Here is an 18,542-nt window from a genome sequence, read left to right on the forward strand (position 1 = left end):
GCGAGCTTGTAGCCTGGGACCAGACGAATCTGCGAGTGCAAAAAACAATTGCTCCAGAGGACGTGGGTGACCAATCAGGGCCCAGTATTCAAATATGGGAGACTGTAATTGGTAGTTGGTTGTAGGTCTAACCAATTGCGTCGAGGGGCGAGGGTTCCGGTAGGAGACACAAAGAGTCTCCTTTGTGTTTCCTACCGGAACCGCTGCCTACACAGTCCGCCGTCCGCTGGTCATCAAATTATTGGCTTAGGAATGTGACAAAAACAAAAACAATATCCATAAATCAAGTCCCATGGGTGACTAATCGATAAACCCATTTAAAGGGATGGTGAGCCATCCCTTTAAATTGGTTAATTTCCCCCCAGTCCATGAGAGCAGAGCAGAGAGCAGTGGAAGCTTGTTGTTTCACAGCCAGACTAGACAGAGATAGTGCCAGGTGAGCTATAAGATGCCTTGATGGAGAGGATTTCAAATGTCCTTCCTCCTTCTTCTTTTGTTCGCTCGCTGGGAAATTGATCGCTGATGCGAGCAGGTGACATTACAACCGGCTCCGTGGGCGGAAACAACAACACACTGTGTGAGTGTGAGGATGATAAGACACACTAACACACAGCTCATGGCCCTGAGCAGCAGTGGGTGGTTAAAGTAGAAATACCAAAATACAACGTTTGAATCTATTCAAACTTTTACTAGAGTAAAAGTATTGGGATCACATTTAACAAAATGTTTTCAAAACAGTTCAAAATGCGCCAACATTTTATATTGAAAAACTGAAATACTCTAGTATCTCGGAATTGTACTACAATACTTGACTTTCCACCAATGCTGATCATCACACACACACACACTCACCTGAGACCAGTGCAGGTACTGAGGCTGACATCGGAGTTGGCGTGGTCCTCCACCACACCGTGATAGTAGCAGTTCTCCTGTGGAGACATGAGAATAATAATATTAATAACTGTAGACTTAATATAAACCCATGGGATTTTAAAAGGTGCCTTTTATGCTACAGTAAGTCATTTTATTACATAGCATGTCTTTATAAACCCATTAAGACCTGAGGCGATTCTACAAATGCCTTCTAAACCAGTTGTACTCAAACTTTTTCGTGCCAAGGACTCTTTGTCGGTCATCAAATTATTGGCTTAGGAATGTGAAAAAAAATAAAAATAATAACCCATGAATTCAAGTCTCAATGGGGTGACAAAAAGTCATTTGGGGGTGAACTATCCCTTTAAGCACAGCTATAATAGATATTTTAAAACGCAATGATTCATGCATAGCTTGTAGATCGGCTACTTCCGTACAGCAGAGTATTATAGAGTTTAATTGGCTAAATGGAGAGGGATCGGAAGTATCATGTGTGAAGTCAAGGTCAGGTTTTTGTCCAAAACAGCACTTCTGGTTGATATCAAGTACATGAAAAAAAAGCCCTAACTTGGCCGTTCCCCATGGCTAACGCTCGCTGAAACCTCATAAGGACCACCTGCCCAGCTGCGGCGGAGATCCAACAGGGTGAGTTTAACCTGTGTGTGTGTGTGTGTGTGCGTGCGTGCGTGCGTGCGTGCGTGCGTGCGTGCGTGCGTGCGCGCGTGTGTGTTTTAACCACTCCTGGCAGACAAAGGGTGTGTGGAAGGAGAGGAAGTGTCTGGTTTGCAGTGAAAACAGTCATTCTGGTGGTTGAGGCTATAATAGAGGGGCCTCTCTCTACAGGTGGGGCTCCCTCTCTCTCTCTCTCTCTCTCTGCCACCCTGCACAGCAACACAAAATAAAAGGAAACCCCACTTTCCCTGACTCTAAATATAGAGCTGTAAACGGCAGTACATTTCAAGCGGCTGGCCTCTGGCAGAGGAGGTGGCTGAGGGCCAGCGGGACGACTGCTTGATTTTTGCATGTTCAGCGTCTGAGCGGAGGTTTCTGCAGTCATCAGAAACAAGTGGTTCTCAAACTTTGTCATGTCAAGGACTGCTGGACCCCCAAATTGATATGTATTTGGCCACGGGGTCCCCATCTGAAAATATTTGCTGCCCCCCCATACAAGATTTGTGTAGTTAAAATATATTTATTAACCCATTAAGACCTGGAACTGTGTCATTTTTTGATTTGAGCTAAAAAGCATTATTTTACACTTTGGGCTATTCAAAAATAGCAGATCTACAAGCTCGTAGCGCGGCACGGAGTGCCGCGCTACGAGCTTGTAGATCTGCTATTTTTGAAAAATCGTGAAAATGTGTGCAAATCTTTGAAATATACATATTTTTAAAGCGAATATTTTTAACTCAAGTCTTTGCTTCTGAGGGGTCCCTGGAACAACATATTTTGATGATTGAGCACCACTGATACAGAAACAAACGTTTTTCAGAATACTGTTGAGATTTAGGAGACATGTAGAATCGGCTTCAGGTCTCAATGGGTTAATACAAAAATGTATAGCCGCTGTATAAGGTTAAACTGCTTTTGATGCTGTATTAACTAACTATATAAGTATATTATACTATATTAACTAACTTGTGCTGTGGACCCCCTGGAACCCTCTCAAGGATCCCTGGGGGCGGGGGGGGGGGGGGGGTCCCCACTTTGAAAACCACTGCATCAGAGGTTCCTCTTGACCGACACGTTATGAATTTTTATTCATGTTCCAATTGAGCAGTAATTCAAATGATCTTTTCAGATTTCTTGTGCAACTCTTTGAATATACACAGTATACATATGTTTTAAAGCAAACATTTCTAACTCCGATCTGTGCTTCTGGGGGTCCCTAGAAAAACTTATTTTGAGATGGGGGTCTGCGGCAAAATACATATCATTTTGGGTGGTCCTTGACATGGAAAAGTTGGGGCACAACTGATATAGCAACGTACTATATCTTGTCCCCCCTCCTCCCCCAGAACGATTGATATAAATTCAATTTGAGAGCGGAACCGAATCCTTGACATTCTCCTACGTACACACACACACACACACACACACACACAAACACACACACACACACACACACACACACACACACACACACACACACACACACACACACACACACACACACACACACACACGCACACACACACACACACACCTGCACACACATGGAGGGCTGGAGGCATAATATAGAAAGAGAACATTAAGGTCTCTAGCGTGCGGGGGCGAGGGCGCGGGCGCGGCGCTGGATTTAGTGCACTCGACTTAACCCATTGAGACCTGGAACTGTGTCATCTTTAGATTCGAGCTAAAAAAGCATTATTTTACACTTTGGCTATTCAAAAATAGCAGATCTACAAGCTCATAGCACGGCACCGAGTGCCGCGCTATGAGCTTGTAGATCTGCTATTTTTGAAAATTCGTGAAAATGTGTGCAAATCTTTGAATATATATATTTTTAAAGGGAACATTTTTAACTCAAATCTTTGCTTCTGGGGGTCCCTCAAACAAAATATTTTGATGGGGGTCCGCGGCCAAATACATATAATTTTGGGGGTCCTTGACATGAAAAAGTTTGAGCACCACTGATATAGAAACATACGTTTTTTCAGAATACTGTTGAGATTTAGGAGACATGTAGAATCGGCTTCAGGTCTCAATGGGTTAATGCCACCGCCTCATGTTTCTTTGATGAGGTCATGGCGGTGATGTATCGATACATGAGGGATATGAATAGACTCCGTTCCTACGCTCGCTGCTGGAGGGAGAGAAGCCGGGCCTAGAAGCTGACAAAGTCATGTATTCCAGAATAATAAGGAGAGATTAACCCATTGAGACCTGAAGCCCATTCTACTAAATCTCAACAGTTTTCTGAAAAACGTTTGTTTCTATATCAGTGGTGTTCAATCTTTTTCATGTCAAGGACCCCCAAAATGATATGTATTTGGCCACCGACCCCCCAAAAAATATGTTGTTCCAGGGACCCCCCAGAAGCAAAGATTTGAGTTAAAAATGTTCGCTTTAAAAATATATATATTCAAAGATTTTCACACATTTTCACGATTTTTCAAAAATAGCAGATCTACAAGCGAGTGCCGCGCTATGAGCTTGTATATCTGCTATTTTTGAATAGCCAAAGTGTAAAATAATGCTTTTTTTATAGCTCAAATCAAAATATGACACAAGTTCCAGGTCTCAATGGGTTAATAGCTGATACCTGGCTTGAGGTGGGAGGAGGAGGCGACAACGATCCATTTATTATTAAAAATAGAAAATACATCTTTAATATCTGAACAAACAATAGGTGTTCCTATAATAATAAGATGGCCATTCTCGGGGGTTCCCTATAGCAGTAGTTCTCAATCTTTGTCATGTCAAGGACCACCCAAAATGATATGTATTTGGCCGCGGACCCCCATCTCAAAATATTTTTGTTCCAGGGACCGCCCAGAAGCAAGGATATGAGTTACAAATGTTTGCTTTAAAAATATATATCTTTCAAAGATTTGCTCAAATTTTCACGATTTTTCAAAAATAGCAGATCTACAAGCTCGTAGCGCGGCACTCGGTGCCGCGCTATGAGCTTGTAGATCTGCTATTTTTTAATAGCCAAAGTATAAAAGTTAAAAAATATTGTGATGCTATATATTGACACATTTTGCTGGGGAAACCCCTGGAAACCCCCCAAGGAAACCCCACTTTGAGAACCAATACCCTTTAAATTAGCACTGGCTCTCAAAATGGGGGGGGGGGGGCTCTCTATAGCCGCTGTTAGTTAATGCCTGTCTGTGAGAGCTTATAGAGTCGAGCAGGAAAAAAAGGGGGGGAAACCATAAAGCAGACAAATGAACAGGGGAGGAGTGATAGAGTCATGACTAAAGACAACTCCCTAGGATATACCTCGTCTCTGACACCCCGGGACTGAAGCCCTCCAGATCCCCCAGCCTGCATGGAGCCAATATATCAGTCTCCTCCCTGCCCGGCAGTATAAATAAATTCTAGCTACGGATCTCTCTCTCTCTCTCTTCTGAGCCTTCTCTTTGTTTCCCAGTTAACCCATTAAGACCGGGAACGCATCTGACTGTGTGTTCCTTTGGCTACAGAGTGCCGCGATATATGAGCTTACAAGTAGATCTGCTATTTTCTTTAAAGAAAAACATGAATATTCGTGCAAATCTTTGAATATATATATATATATATTTAAAGCAAACACTTGTAACTCAATTCTTTGCTTCTGGGGATTCTACAAATGTCTTCTAAATCCTATCCTTGTTTTTTTTTAACTTATGTTGCTTAATATATCAGTGTTTCTCAAACTTTTTCATGGCAAGGACCCCCTTGCCATGAAAAATAATAATAAATAAATATATATATATATATATATATATATATATATATATATATATATATATATATATATATATATATATATATATATATATATATTAGGGGTGGGACGATATGGGTATCTCACGATACGATATCTGTGGCGATATTAGGCCCTCGATAACAATAATATCACGATATTCGATATATTGCGAGAAATTTCACCAACAATATATCACGATAGTCCTTGTATTCAATTCATAAACACATAAAATAGCACCAAACAGATAAAAATCATCACCACACAAATACAGAGTCGGAAAAAAAAGTATCACAAAAAATATATATATATATATATTATAATATCGATATTTTTCAGCAGTATATCGATTATTCATCGCGGGATGAAGTATCACGATATATCGCGATATCGATATATCGTCCCACCCCTAATATATATATATATATATTCAAAGATCTGCACACATTTTCAAAAAAATCTTTCTCCAAAAAATAGCAGCACGAGCTTGTAAATCTGCTATTTTTTTTTAATGACTCAAAGAAATCTTTAAAATGACACAGATGCATTCCCGGCCTTAAAGGGTTAAAGGAGGGACCCTCCCAACGAAGAGCCTGGTTCTAGTCATGAGACAGGAATGAAGAAGGGGTGCTGGGGGTGGGGGGTCGGGGGGTGGGGGGGGGGGTGCAAAGGGGTGTCTGTTTTTTTGGGTACAGAGCTAAAACGCAAACCCCGCAAGTTTAACACGGGGGTGAGGTACAGGTCACCCCTCTCTCTCTCCCAATGGGGTCCATCCGTTCAAACATCCACCCTGTTGCTGCGGCGCGTGCTGCGGTATGGCTGGGCTATAGAGCCCAGCCTTGGCCTGGTCTGGTCTGGTCTGACACTCCCCTCGCTCTCTGCAGTGGCGTGCACAGACATTTTATGGGGCAGGTGCTCAAGTAAATTATACTTTTTTTTGTTTACTCAGTCTGCTCTTTTTTCCCTCTACACCTATACCTCTTTGCCAAAAATAGCCGATCTACAAGCCCACAACGCCTCACAGCGCGAGGCGTTGTGAGCTTGTAGATCTGCTATTTTTGGCTAAAGTTCTCCTCAGAAAAGGGATGCTTGGTTTCGAGTGGTTATGGTAAAAAGTAAAATCATATCACATGAAGATTTGGCGGACCCCCTGTAGTAACTCTGAGGACGCCCTAGGGGTCCCGGACTCCCTGTTGAAGACCCCTGCTGTAAACTGAAAAAGAAAAAAACTTTTTTTTTCTTTTTTTCAAAAGGGCACTTCTGGTCAAGAGGGCAAAGGGCAGGTGCTCTAGCACCACCTAGAGTCTATCTGTGCACGTCCCTGGCTCTCTGTGTGCTATGGCAGTGGGGTTCACAAAATATTACATTTTCATCTCAAGGACCCCCATTTCTTTTTTTTCTTAAATCTTTATCCCACGATTTTTGTAACCCATTTTTCACCCCGTGCCAATTTCCTAAGCTTGTAAAATCCTGGGCGCTACTCTCCCTCTGCCAGACTGGGGAGAGCCCCGAACTGAGCTCATGCTTCCTTCAATGCATGAGGAGCGAGCAAGCCGCTTCTTATCACCTGACAGGGGGGGGGGGTTTCACCGGTAGGACGTACTGTAGCACGTGGAAGGAACACGTTATTCCAACCAGTTCCTTTCCCCTCCATCAGGTGCCCCCGGCTGACCATGCGACACATTGTGAGCTTGTAGATCTGCTATTTTGAAATGGCCGAAATGTGTATATGAGGCTGAAGTGGGTAATGTATGTTTTGTAATATTCAATCCAAATCTACAAAGTAACTAGTAATTCAAGTTTTCATATAAATGTAGTGGAGTAAAAGTACAATATTTGCCTCTGAGATGTAGTGTGTGTGTGTGTGTGTGTGTGTGTGTGTGTGTGTGTGTGTGCGCGTGTTCGTGTGCGTGCGTGCGTGCGTGCGTGCGTGTGCGTGTGTGTGTGTGTGTGTGAACACAAGTGGATTTATAGTGAAAGTAGAAAGGAGTGTATCATTAGCGTAGTCTGGTCTGGTCTGGCTCCACTCAGCACAGCCCTGGCCTGGATTTCATCCTTGGGCAGTTTGAGAGCCCAGAGGCAATGGCTGCCATGAAAAGCCCTGATTATTATTTCGTAATGACTGAATTGCAAAGTGTCTGGACCTCGCTCCGACGTGCCGTTTTTTTTTTTGGACTCGGTATCTTTTCCATGCAGCGGTTCAAATCCTCCACCTGCTCGCCTGATGATTCGCCGGGGATTTGGTCATCATCGTGCAGTTTTTGGGAAAGCAATTAGATGGCTCATTTTTTGGGTTCCAGATCATCCAGAGAGCATAATTGTAGACAGTCCCTTTTTTTTTTTACAAAACAGTTGGCCTACTTAGGACTTGAAATCCACAACAGAGAGAGATTAAACCATTAAGATCGGGAACGCATCTGTGTCATTTTAAGATTTCTTTGGGCTATTCAAAAATAGCAGATATACAAGCTCGTAGCGCTATGAGCTTGTAGATCTGCTATTTTTTCAGAAAATGTGTGCAAATCTTTGAATATATGTATATATATTTTTTTTTAAGCAAACATTTGTAACTCAAATCTTTGCTTCTGGGGGATTCTACACATGTCTTCCACTATCCTAAACTGTTTTTTTTTTATATTTTACTTATGTTGCTATATAATCAGTGGTTCTCAACCTTTTTTCATGTCAAAGGGCCCTCAAAATGATATGTATTTGGCCGCGGACCCTCATCTCAAAATATGTTGTTCCAGGGACCCCCCAGAAGCAAAGATTTGAGTTACAAATGTTCAAATATATATATTCAACGATTTGCACACATTTTCACGATTTTTCAAAAAATAGCAGATCTACAAGCTCAAAGCCGCACTATTTTTGAATAGCCAAAGAAATGACACAGATGCGTTCCAGGTCTTAATGGGTTAATGTAATTCAATAATGGCCCAGCCCACACAGCAGTGCACTGAACAATATTTTCCACCCTGTCTTTGGGACAGTGCTGGGCCATCCCTGGCTGGGCTCTGCCAGCTCAGCACAATCGCTGCCATTCCAGAGCAACATTGGTTCTCAAGGTCACCCATATGGGTCCCCAGTACCCAGTTAGTTAATATAACATGCTACTTTATACCTCGGCTGTTAGAGAACAGCACATTTTGAAAGATTTTGCAAGTTCTTGAAAAAATATATAACAATTTAGAAACACATTAACAAGCACAAATCTTCTCTTGTGGGGCTCTTGTACTTTTACTCAAGTCAATGTTTTATTCCGCACTTTTACTTGTAACAAAGTATTTCTACATTGCAGTATTGATACTTTTACTTAAGTAAAAAACAATGTGTACTTTTCAGAAACCTAGTCCTGTGAAGGTCACTGTGGAGACTGGGATCTGTCACCGTATTCATTTCAAGGACCCCCAGTTTGATATGCATTAGACCAGTGGTTCTCAAAATGGGGTGTCTGGGGGGGTTCAAGGGGGTTCCCTAACAAAATGTGTTAATATAGCATCAAATAAATCACTTAAAACCACCTCTATCCTATATACTGCATTATGTGCTATTTTCAAGAAATCTTGAAAAGGCAAATCTTGTATGGGGGTTCCTGGCACAAAGTATTTTCAGATGGGGCAAATACCTATCAGTTTGGTGGTCCTTCACATGAAAATGTTTGAGAACGACTGTATTAGGTCAAGGACCCCCATTTTTATCTCTTGGACCCCAATTTAGACAGTAAAATCCTCCCTGTTTATGTAACTCTCAGAGTTACAAACCCATAGGGTCCTGAATTTGGACCCCTGGTGGTCCCCAGACCCCACGTTGAGAAACCCCGTGCTGTACACCTCTCTGTCCAAGACACACTGACAGGGTGCCAACCACCTGAATTCGAACCCGGGTCTCCCACCCGCACGGGAAACATCCACCACTCAGCCAGAAGGAAATCCCCCCCTGGCCAAGTGAGATATTTATGGAAGACCAAATACGCTGAGTAAAGATTTAACCCATTAACCCATTCAATACGGGAAAGAATCTGTGTCATTTTTAGATGTCTTTGTCTATTCAAAAATAGCAGATCTACAAGCTCATGGCGCTACGAGCTTGTAGATCTGCTATTTTTGAAAAATCTTGAAAGTTTGTGCAAATCTTTGAATATATTAATTTTTTAAAGCAAACATTTGTAACTCAAATCTTTGCTTCTGGGGATTCTACAAATGTCTTCTAAACAGCTTTTTGGGAGAAAAAAAAACCTTATGTTGCTATATCAGTGGTTCTCAAACTTATATTCATGTAAGGGACCCCCCAAAATGATATGCATTTGTCCGTGGACACCCCCCCCATCTAAAATTATTTTGTTCCAGGGACCCCCAGAAGCAAAGATTTGAGTTAAAAATGTATAAGATTTGCACACATTTTCACTTTTTTCTTCTTCAAAAATAGCAAATCTACAATCTATTTTTGAATAGCCAAAGAAATCTAAAATGACACAGATGCGTTCTCGGATTTAATGGGTTAATGGGTTAAAATAAAAGTCTTAAAATGCAAGCTTTTCTCCCCCCTTTGCAATTCCCCTGTCCTCTGGCCAAAGGGAGATGTTAGCCTTCTGGTACATATAGGCACCTTGGAGAATTGAAGAGGCCGGACAGAACTTCAACACATGCACTTTTGATGAGTATGATTTTTTTTTTCATCACACAGGGAACAGGCTCATAAATGCAAACTGAAATAGAGAAATATTTCAAAGGACCACTTCAACCATTTTCAACCCATCTTCATATACTGTAACTGGTCCTCACTTTATGCTCATTATAAGATTTCTGTCAACTGGCTCTGTGTCTCAGAGGAGGGCTCTCATCATCTTGGCCCTCTCCTGTTCATTCTATACATTCTCCCCCTCAATGATTCTATACATTATCCCCACCATGGCCTCCGTTTTCACTGCTATACGCCGACGACACACAGCTCTTCCTCCCTTCCAAAACCATTACTGCTACCACCCTCTCCACCCTCACCACCTGTCTGACTGACATTAAAACCTGGGTGCAAAAAAACGTCCTGAAACTCAGCTGCAATAAATCCTCAATAGTCCTCATTATTGGTCCTCACCCGCTCCACTCATAACTTCTACCTGAATATCGACGGCTCCATTGTCACCCCCTCCACCAAAGTCCGCAACCTTGGTGTCATCCTGGATCCCACCCTCTCCTTCCAATCCCACATCAACCACATTACCAAAACAGCCTTCTTCCACCTCCGAAACATCGCCCGCCTCCGTCCCACACACACTATCCCAAACCGTTGCAGACCTCCAAGTTCTCAAGAAACTTCAATATGTGCAAAACTATGCTGCCCGCCTCCTCACCAGAACCACAGAGACCACATCACACCCAGTCCTCCACGACCTTCACTGGCTCACAGTAAAACACAGAATAGATGTCAAAATACTCATCACCACCTACAAGGACCTCAACAACCAGGCTCCCCCCCGCTACCTCTCTGACCTCCTCAAACGCCACGCCCCCCTCCCGCTCCCTCAGGTCTGGTGATGCAAACCTCCTGGACTCCCCCAATAAAGAAACCAAACAAATGCACCTGGGGGTGACAGGGCTTTCCCTACCTCAAAACCCACCTCTTCAGACTTGCTTTTCCCCGCCTAACTCAAACCAAATCTCCCTTTCTGCTTCTTAGTTTTAGCTTAATCATGCTTTTAGCCTTTTAACTTTTTTTTTCGGTACCATAAAATACAAACTAATAATGTTCATTTCCGAAAGTGAGGATCAATTATCTGAGATAAGGTTGGAGTGCTCCTTTAAGAACTTAGTTCACTAACCCAACTAAGCATGCATATTTTTTGGAGTGTTTTAAGCTTTATACATTATAAAAGACCCCGAGCTGTTCTCTTCTGTGACTCTGGGCCTCCTGTCGTTTCATGCAATATGAATGTGTGAGTGCAAGTCAAGGCACTCACTCACCTACACATAAAGAGTATCTTTACGTGCAAAGACTGCCCACCTTCCTCCTGACAACGTTAGAGTTGGTACATCAATGTTTCCTCATTTCCACATTATGTCCCAAAATAGAAGAAGATAGAAGAAGCCTACCAGCATAAGACATGAGACCAAGATTCAAGTCTTCAGCTTCAAATGCAAAATAGCAATGTGGGCAGAGAGGAAACAGTTTCTATATCACGGCATCACATACTTAAGTATTGTTTCCCGAACAATGGGCCGGGACCTATTTTTGAGGTCGCAGACCCATTTTTATGGGTTGTGAGTAAATATCCTTTTTGTTCTCCTTTTAAACGTTTCCTACAATTAAAAAAAAAGAAAGAGTTCAAAACATTTTTCCAAAAGAATTTCATCCATTTTCCAAGGATAACACAATTCCGGTTAAATAACACTTTAAAGAAAAATAGATCTGTGAGCTATCTGTGTACATTAAATAGGGCTCAAGTGGTTAATTCATAAGGTATTTTTGGTACGTTTAGGTCCCAGCGGGGAGACATATCCTTTGGGTCTCCAGCTGAAAAGGTTTTGGTGAAACACCGGTATATGTCAGCGGGAAACAGGACAGAATCAGAAGTCACCCCATGCAGTCGAGAACACATACCGTGAAATTGTGAGAGTCTGTGACGGCGCTGCCATCCTCCAGGTAATGGGTTTCTGTATAGTGACTGGCAAATAGGCCCCTGTGATGGACACACAAAAAGACAACTTATGAGCATCGGTGGGAAAAGTACTCACATTTGTTACTTACGTAAAAGTATCACTACTGCAATGTAGAAATACTCTGTTACAGGTAAAAGTTCGGAATTCAAAATGTACTTGAGTAAAAGTACAAAAGTATTGGTATTTGGTATCAAAATGTACCTAAAGTACCAAAAGCAGAAAGTACTCATTATGCAGAATGTCCCTGTCACAGTCTCTGTCCTTGTGTTGTCTATGTGTTGGTGTCTGTCTTTGTGAGTGGGCGTGTGTGTGGGCGTAGGCTTGGCTCCAGCTCCCAGCTCGGCACACCTGTTACTATAGTTCCCTCATCTACCTCACCTGCCTGCCATCAGCTCATCATCTCCACAGTCTATTCACCTGTTTCCTAGGCTTTCCACTTCCTATGTGTTTTCCACTTCCTGTCGATTTGACCCAATGAAATCCAATGAAACTGGTCAGATGACTAATGATATCCAATGAAATCCGACAGGAAGTGGAAAACACACAGACCAAAATCTTCCTTGACACAGACTGGGTACATCCACACATGAGCGTATGCTGACGGCAAACGCTACGCTAGCCCCGTACACACCAATGTTAAGTTAGAAACCGGAAGTTCCGGTCCGGTTTTTCCTATAACATGGGTGTGTACGGGGCTAGCGTAGCGTTTGCCGTCAGCATACGCTCATGTGTGGATGCACCCTCTAGGAAACAGGTGAATAAAGCGGATCGTTTCACAACCTCACTGACCTTCCTCACCTGCCTGCTCCCATCGACCACTCCAAACCAACACCACCAACCTCCTCAATTCCTCCTTTGTTTAATTTAACACCCTTGGACTTTGACTTTGTGTAGTGTCTGCATTTGGGTCCCCCAGTTGAACTAATCGTGACGGTCCCATTTCACAAGTTATGTATAAGATGTATAAAAGTCTTTTGAAAATTGCATATCTACAGAAGCTGCGATGCGACGCATTGTGAGCTTGTAGATCAGCTATTTTCAAATGGCCGAAACGTATGTAGGGTTGAAGGGGTAAAAGTACCTCAAAAGTACAGTACTTGAGTACATGTACTTAGTTACTTTACACCACTGGATTTTGGTTTTGGTCAATTGATTAAACCACTTAAACGCCAGCATCCATATTCGGGGACCAAAAATAGCAGGGTCAGCTTGTAGATCGGCTATTTTTGTGAAGAGATTTGGTGTAGAGGGAAAATCCACCTCAGTGCCTTAACCACTTGGTCGTAAAACAGTGTCGCACAAAAAGAGGGAAAATAGCTGATTCACAAGCTCACGTCACGTCGTGATCTTGGCCTTATAGATTGTCTGTTTTGCTTTTTTTGTTGTTGAAAGAAATAAAGATATTTTTATCACGTTTTATTGAATGATTTTATTGGGAACCCCAAGTTGCAAATTAATGAGTTCTCTGGGGTCTATCTGTCAATATGGTTTCCCTGTGTGATTGTGTGTGTGTGTGTGTGTGTGTGTGTGTGTGTGTGTGTGTGTGTGTGTGTGTGTGTGTGTGTGTGTGTGTGTGTGTGTGTTTACGCGTTGCAACAGTTATGAGTTAATGCGTCGAGGGAGCCGTTGTTTGTGCAGGTTTAGCCTGTTAAACAGAACGCATGACATTCAGCTCCAAGACTGTCCTTGATGATGGAATCCAACCGGTTATCGCCAAAGACATGTGGATGGCACATGCAACAGCATTGCACACACACACACACACACACACACACACACACACACGCATTGCACGCATGTTAAAAAAGTAATAGCACATGTAAAAGCTCCAGAACACTGTCTCATCTGCAATTTTTTTAGAGGGCATAAGAGGGCATAAGAGGTTACAATGTGCCATTATTGTGGGTACATTTTGTTGTACTTTAAGAGTTTAATAGACACTCAGGGTTTCGCTGTGGAGACATTGAAATCACATTGTGTCTAGATGGTCATGTTGATGTTCAAGTCCCTGTCTGGCCCGCATGCAGCAGACCTAATTAAGACTTCAGAAACACATCATTTTATTTGGCTCGGCCGCCGGCCGCCGTGGCCTTGCTTTGATCGCAATGATTATTTCCAGGTCTTTTTGGCTGTTGTGCGTTCTGGACCCTGAGAGGTATAAAAGGAAGGGGTGGGGGGGAGCGGGGGGGGGGGGGGGGGGGGGTGTCGGGGGGGAGGGGGAGGGGGGCCCATCATGTCTCACACTGACAGGTCCCAAACAAAATAAAGTGGTCACCAATACAGTTGTTACAGCTGACACACACACTCCTCCAGCTGGGCTGGGCTGGCTGGCTGTGGGCTGCACAGTGAGGTCACTGAAAGAAGAGGATCCAGCTGTACCTCCTATAAGGTCTGTTTCCTCTGCTGTGGATTAACACCACCGACCCAAACATCTGCCCGGCGTCCCGCCGTGTGTGACACTGTACAGCGAGCGGCCCGGCGTGCACTCACAGGCATGTGCACGACAGGCACGCTACACAAAGACACACACACACACACACACACACACACACACAGACACACACACACACACACACACATACAGATCCTCGCTGTCGAGCGGTAACCTTGTATGTCCAAAACCTTTCTGGAAATGGAAAAATGAACCTGTGTTATATCTCTCTCCCCGTCTCTCCACTATCTCTCCCTCTCTCTCTTCTTTCCCCCCCTGACACGGTCGAGGCAGAAGGCCCCCACCCTAGAGCCTAGGGTCTGCCTGACGTTTTTCTTCCAGTTAAGGGGGAGTTTTTCGTTGCCACTGTTGCAAAATTTGCTTGCTCAGGCCAGGGTGGGACAATGTCGGGTCTCTGCTCTACATGCAGTGGCGTGCACAGATATTTTGAGGGGCAGGTGCTCAAGTAAAAAACTTTTTTTGTTTACTTGGTCTGCTCTTTTTTTCCCTCTACACCTATACCTCTTTGCCAAAAATAGCCGATCTACAAGCCCACAACGCCTCGCAGCGCGAGGCGTTGTGGGCTTGTAGATCTGCTATTCTTGGCTAAAGTTCTCCTCAGAAAAGGGATGCTAGGTTTTGAGTGGTTATGGTAAAAAGAAAAATCATATCACATAAAGATTTGGCAGACCCCCTGTAGTAACTCTGAGGACCCCCTAGGGGTCCCGGACCCCCTGTTGAAGACCCCTGCTTTTCAAAAAGGCACTTCTGGTCAAGAGGGCAAAGGGCAGGTGCTCTAGCACCTAGAGTCTATCTGTGCACGTCCCTGAATGTCGGGTCTCTGCTCTACATGTAAAGTGTCTTGAGACAACTTGTTGTAATTTGACACTTTAATAAAATGTAATTGAATTGTTATAATGGATTCAATTAGCTATTATTCAGTTCCTAAGCCCTTGATCATTTTCACTGGTTAAATATTTCTAAAACCCACAGACCAGACTTAACCACTTGGTTTGGGCGTGTCGAGATTTTCTAAACATGTCACAATAAAAAAAAAAAAAAAGCAGATCTTCTAGATCAGCTATTTTTGTGTGACATTGTCATACAACAAAGTATATGGGCATTTATTTTAATGAAAAAACAAACATTACATGGAGATACAAGGTTTCTGCCCGACAGCGACGAAAATGCACATTGCGTGTGCATTTTCGCGTGTGCGTATGCAAAAGCACACGCGTGTGCGTATGCACAAAGCACACGCACACACACACACACACACACACACACACACACACACACACACACACACGCGCAATAATTGTTCTCTCCTCCTCCCACATCCTTGCATAAATAAATTCTTTACACACACACACACACACACACACACACACACACACACACACACACACACACACACACACACACACACACACACACACACACACACACACACACACACACACACACACACACACACACACACACACACACACACACACGGACACACACACACCCCGAAAACAGCAACACATGCTGTAATAATCAGCCCCACCAGGGGTTCCCCGTTCCATCTCTGATCTCACTTCATCCCTGGATGTTGATACCGCCCCCCCCCCCCCCCCCACCCCCCCCACCACCTGCTCCCCCCCCCCCCCCCCCCCCCCCAGCTGGTTGCCCATGTTTCTACCTGGGCACTGTGCCAGAGAGAGGAGGAGGAGGAGGGAGAGAGAGGAGGAGGGGTGTTCATACACTGAAGCCCTATTCATACTTCGTCGCTCGGTGGAGAGTTGCTCCGAGAATAGCTGACCTGCAAGCTCTACGGCGCGCTGCGTCCTGTAAGGTTCTGCTATTCTCGTCCGTTCTCAAAGCAGCGACATCGTCGCGCTACGGGCCGTAAATTAGCCCATTAAGGCCTGAGGTTCAGATTCTACAAAACGTCTTCTAAATCCTAACAGTTTTCTGAAAAAACGTATGTTACTATATCAGTGGTTCTCAAACTTTTCCATGTCAAGGACCCCCAAAATTATACGTATTTGGCCGCCGACCCCCATCTGAAAATATTTTGTTCCAGGGACCCCCAGATGCAAAGATTTGAGTTAAAAATGTCTGCTTTAAAAAATATATATATTCAAAGATTTGCACACATTTTCAAGATTTTTCAAAAATAGCAGATCTACAAGCTCATAGCGCGGCACTCGGTGCCGCGCTATGAGCTTGTTGATCTGCTATTTTTGAATAGCCCAAAGTATAAAAATAATGGTTTAAGTGGGTTACACAGATGCGTTCCCGGTTTTCATGGGTTAGGATCTGACTGGCTGGTTGTGGGTGAGAGGAAGGGCAGCCAACATCCCAGCATCCTCTTTAATTTACGTTTTGCACCAGCGCCACAAATCCAGCTCTATAGTGACGGAAGGTGGAATATGAAAAAAAATAAAAAGGAAACAGCCAGGCAGTGACGGCAGACTTTGGAGATGATTTATTATGCTCTCTTGGATGCATATTCTCTCTCTAAAAGGATCCGGTATAACCTCAACAGAGTCACCTTATTATAGGCTAATTTGCAGGTTTTTCAAAGTGTTCGTACTAAAGAGAACTAAAGACAACTCAAGACTTTCCCTTTAGTTAGAATCTGTCAGCAAAGTAACCATGTATTTTTCTAGCCTGACATTGGCCATAACTCCCCGGTATCAGTCTGGACTTCGGGCCCATAGGGAGCGAGTATGAGAAATCAGAAAACGATTTTGATGCTTTTCACTGTTTGTACGGACAGCAGTTGAAACGCAGTCACTGATTGGCCCGCGATCATTTTCTGATTTCTCATACTCGCTCCCTATGGGCCGAAGTCCAGACTGATGGCGGGGAGGAACGTGAGAGTGAATCCACGTTATCAGTCTGGCAATGCCAGGCTCGTATTTTTCGGCACCTTGGACTCTCTTTATGTCAAATGGACCTGACTACCTCTACCATGGACTTGTTTGAGATCGTGCCACCGTGGCACCAAATTGCCGTGTTCATTGGTCATAGTTGCACTAAAGTACCTACACACACACGTGTATTTTTTTCCCCCAGAAGCTGAAGATAAACAAAAAAATAAAAAACAACCGATCCCGGGCTCCTCCATAATTAGTGTCGAAGTGTCCTTGCGTCCTTGAGCAAGACGATGAACCCCTAATTACTCCCGGTGAGCAGGTTGGTGCCTTGCATGGTTTCCTTCGCCATCAGAGTATGAATGTGTGTGTGAATGGGAGAATGTAATGCACAATCTATGTAAAGCGCTTTGGATAGAAAGCGCTATATAAATGCACCATTTACCATTCATATAAACGCACCATTTAAACTACAACCGGTTATGGCACAGTCAGAAAATAAACAGCAGTCTACTGTAGCGTATCGTAAACATATTAAGCTACAACGAACACAACCAGATGGCAGATAGATAATGAATGCAGAGAGACAGAGAGAGCACACACTTTGTCCACTCACTGTCTGTCACCAGAAATGACAAATGTGAAAGCTTGTCGTATAAATTGATGAGAAAATGAACTGCAGCAAAAATGTATACAATTTCAGAGTCATTGAGAGACAGAGGAGTTGCATCAACAACGGGGGTCAGAAAGGCAGCGTTCGTGGCCTGATGGAGTGAAACGGAGAGGGCACAACTGTTTAAATCCAGCGGATTTATTTGGCTATTCAAAAATAGCAGATCTACAAGCTCATAGCGCGGCACTATGAGCTTGTAGATCTGCTATTTTTAGAAAAATCATGAAAATGTGTGCACATTGAACTACATTGAACTACTTTCCACCACTGAGCGTACTCTAGCTTGAACCTTGATGTACTCTGTCTCCGAGAACTCAGCGTACTGTATGAGAGCGCTCGAATGGGCCAATGAGAGAAGGCTAAGTGCCTAGTGTACGTGCAGGAGACAGATGGGATGCATTCTCTCACCAGGACAGAGGAAAAGGAATGAAGAAAGACCATTACTAATTACCTGGCCCACTTTTATCAGCGGCCAGATGTTGAACTGACTCTATGATAGATGCTAATGAATACAGATGTGTGTTGCTTGGTTACTCACATGGCTACTAGCCCTTCGGGACTGAATATCACAAGATTTTGACTTCGACTAAATATCACAAGATTGTAGTCGACTAAACCTACAGTTGAT

General features: G+C 43.5%; 1 protein-coding gene across 1 annotated transcript in view; it reads right to left on the reverse strand.

Annotated features, from left to right (window-relative positions):
* Positions 1-18,542, reverse strand: part of LOC311060208 (disintegrin and metalloproteinase domain-containing protein 12-like) — a gene marked incomplete at both ends in the record, with an annotated part of 198,964 nt that overhangs the window by 109,242 nt on the left and 71,180 nt on the right. The window contains 2 exons of the mRNA XM_084078341.1: positions 853-929; positions 11,885-11,963. Coding sequence (XP_083934467.1) covers positions 853-929; positions 11,885-11,963 — 156 coding nt within the window. The remainder of the gene's footprint in view (positions 1-852; positions 930-11,884; positions 11,964-18,542) is intronic.

This window comes from Gymnoscopelus microlampas, assembly GCF_963454915.1.
Source record: "Gymnoscopelus microlampas genome assembly, chromosome: 14".
In the NCBI taxonomy this organism is placed as follows: Eukaryota; Metazoa; Chordata; class Actinopteri; order Myctophiformes; family Myctophidae; genus Gymnoscopelus; species Gymnoscopelus microlampas.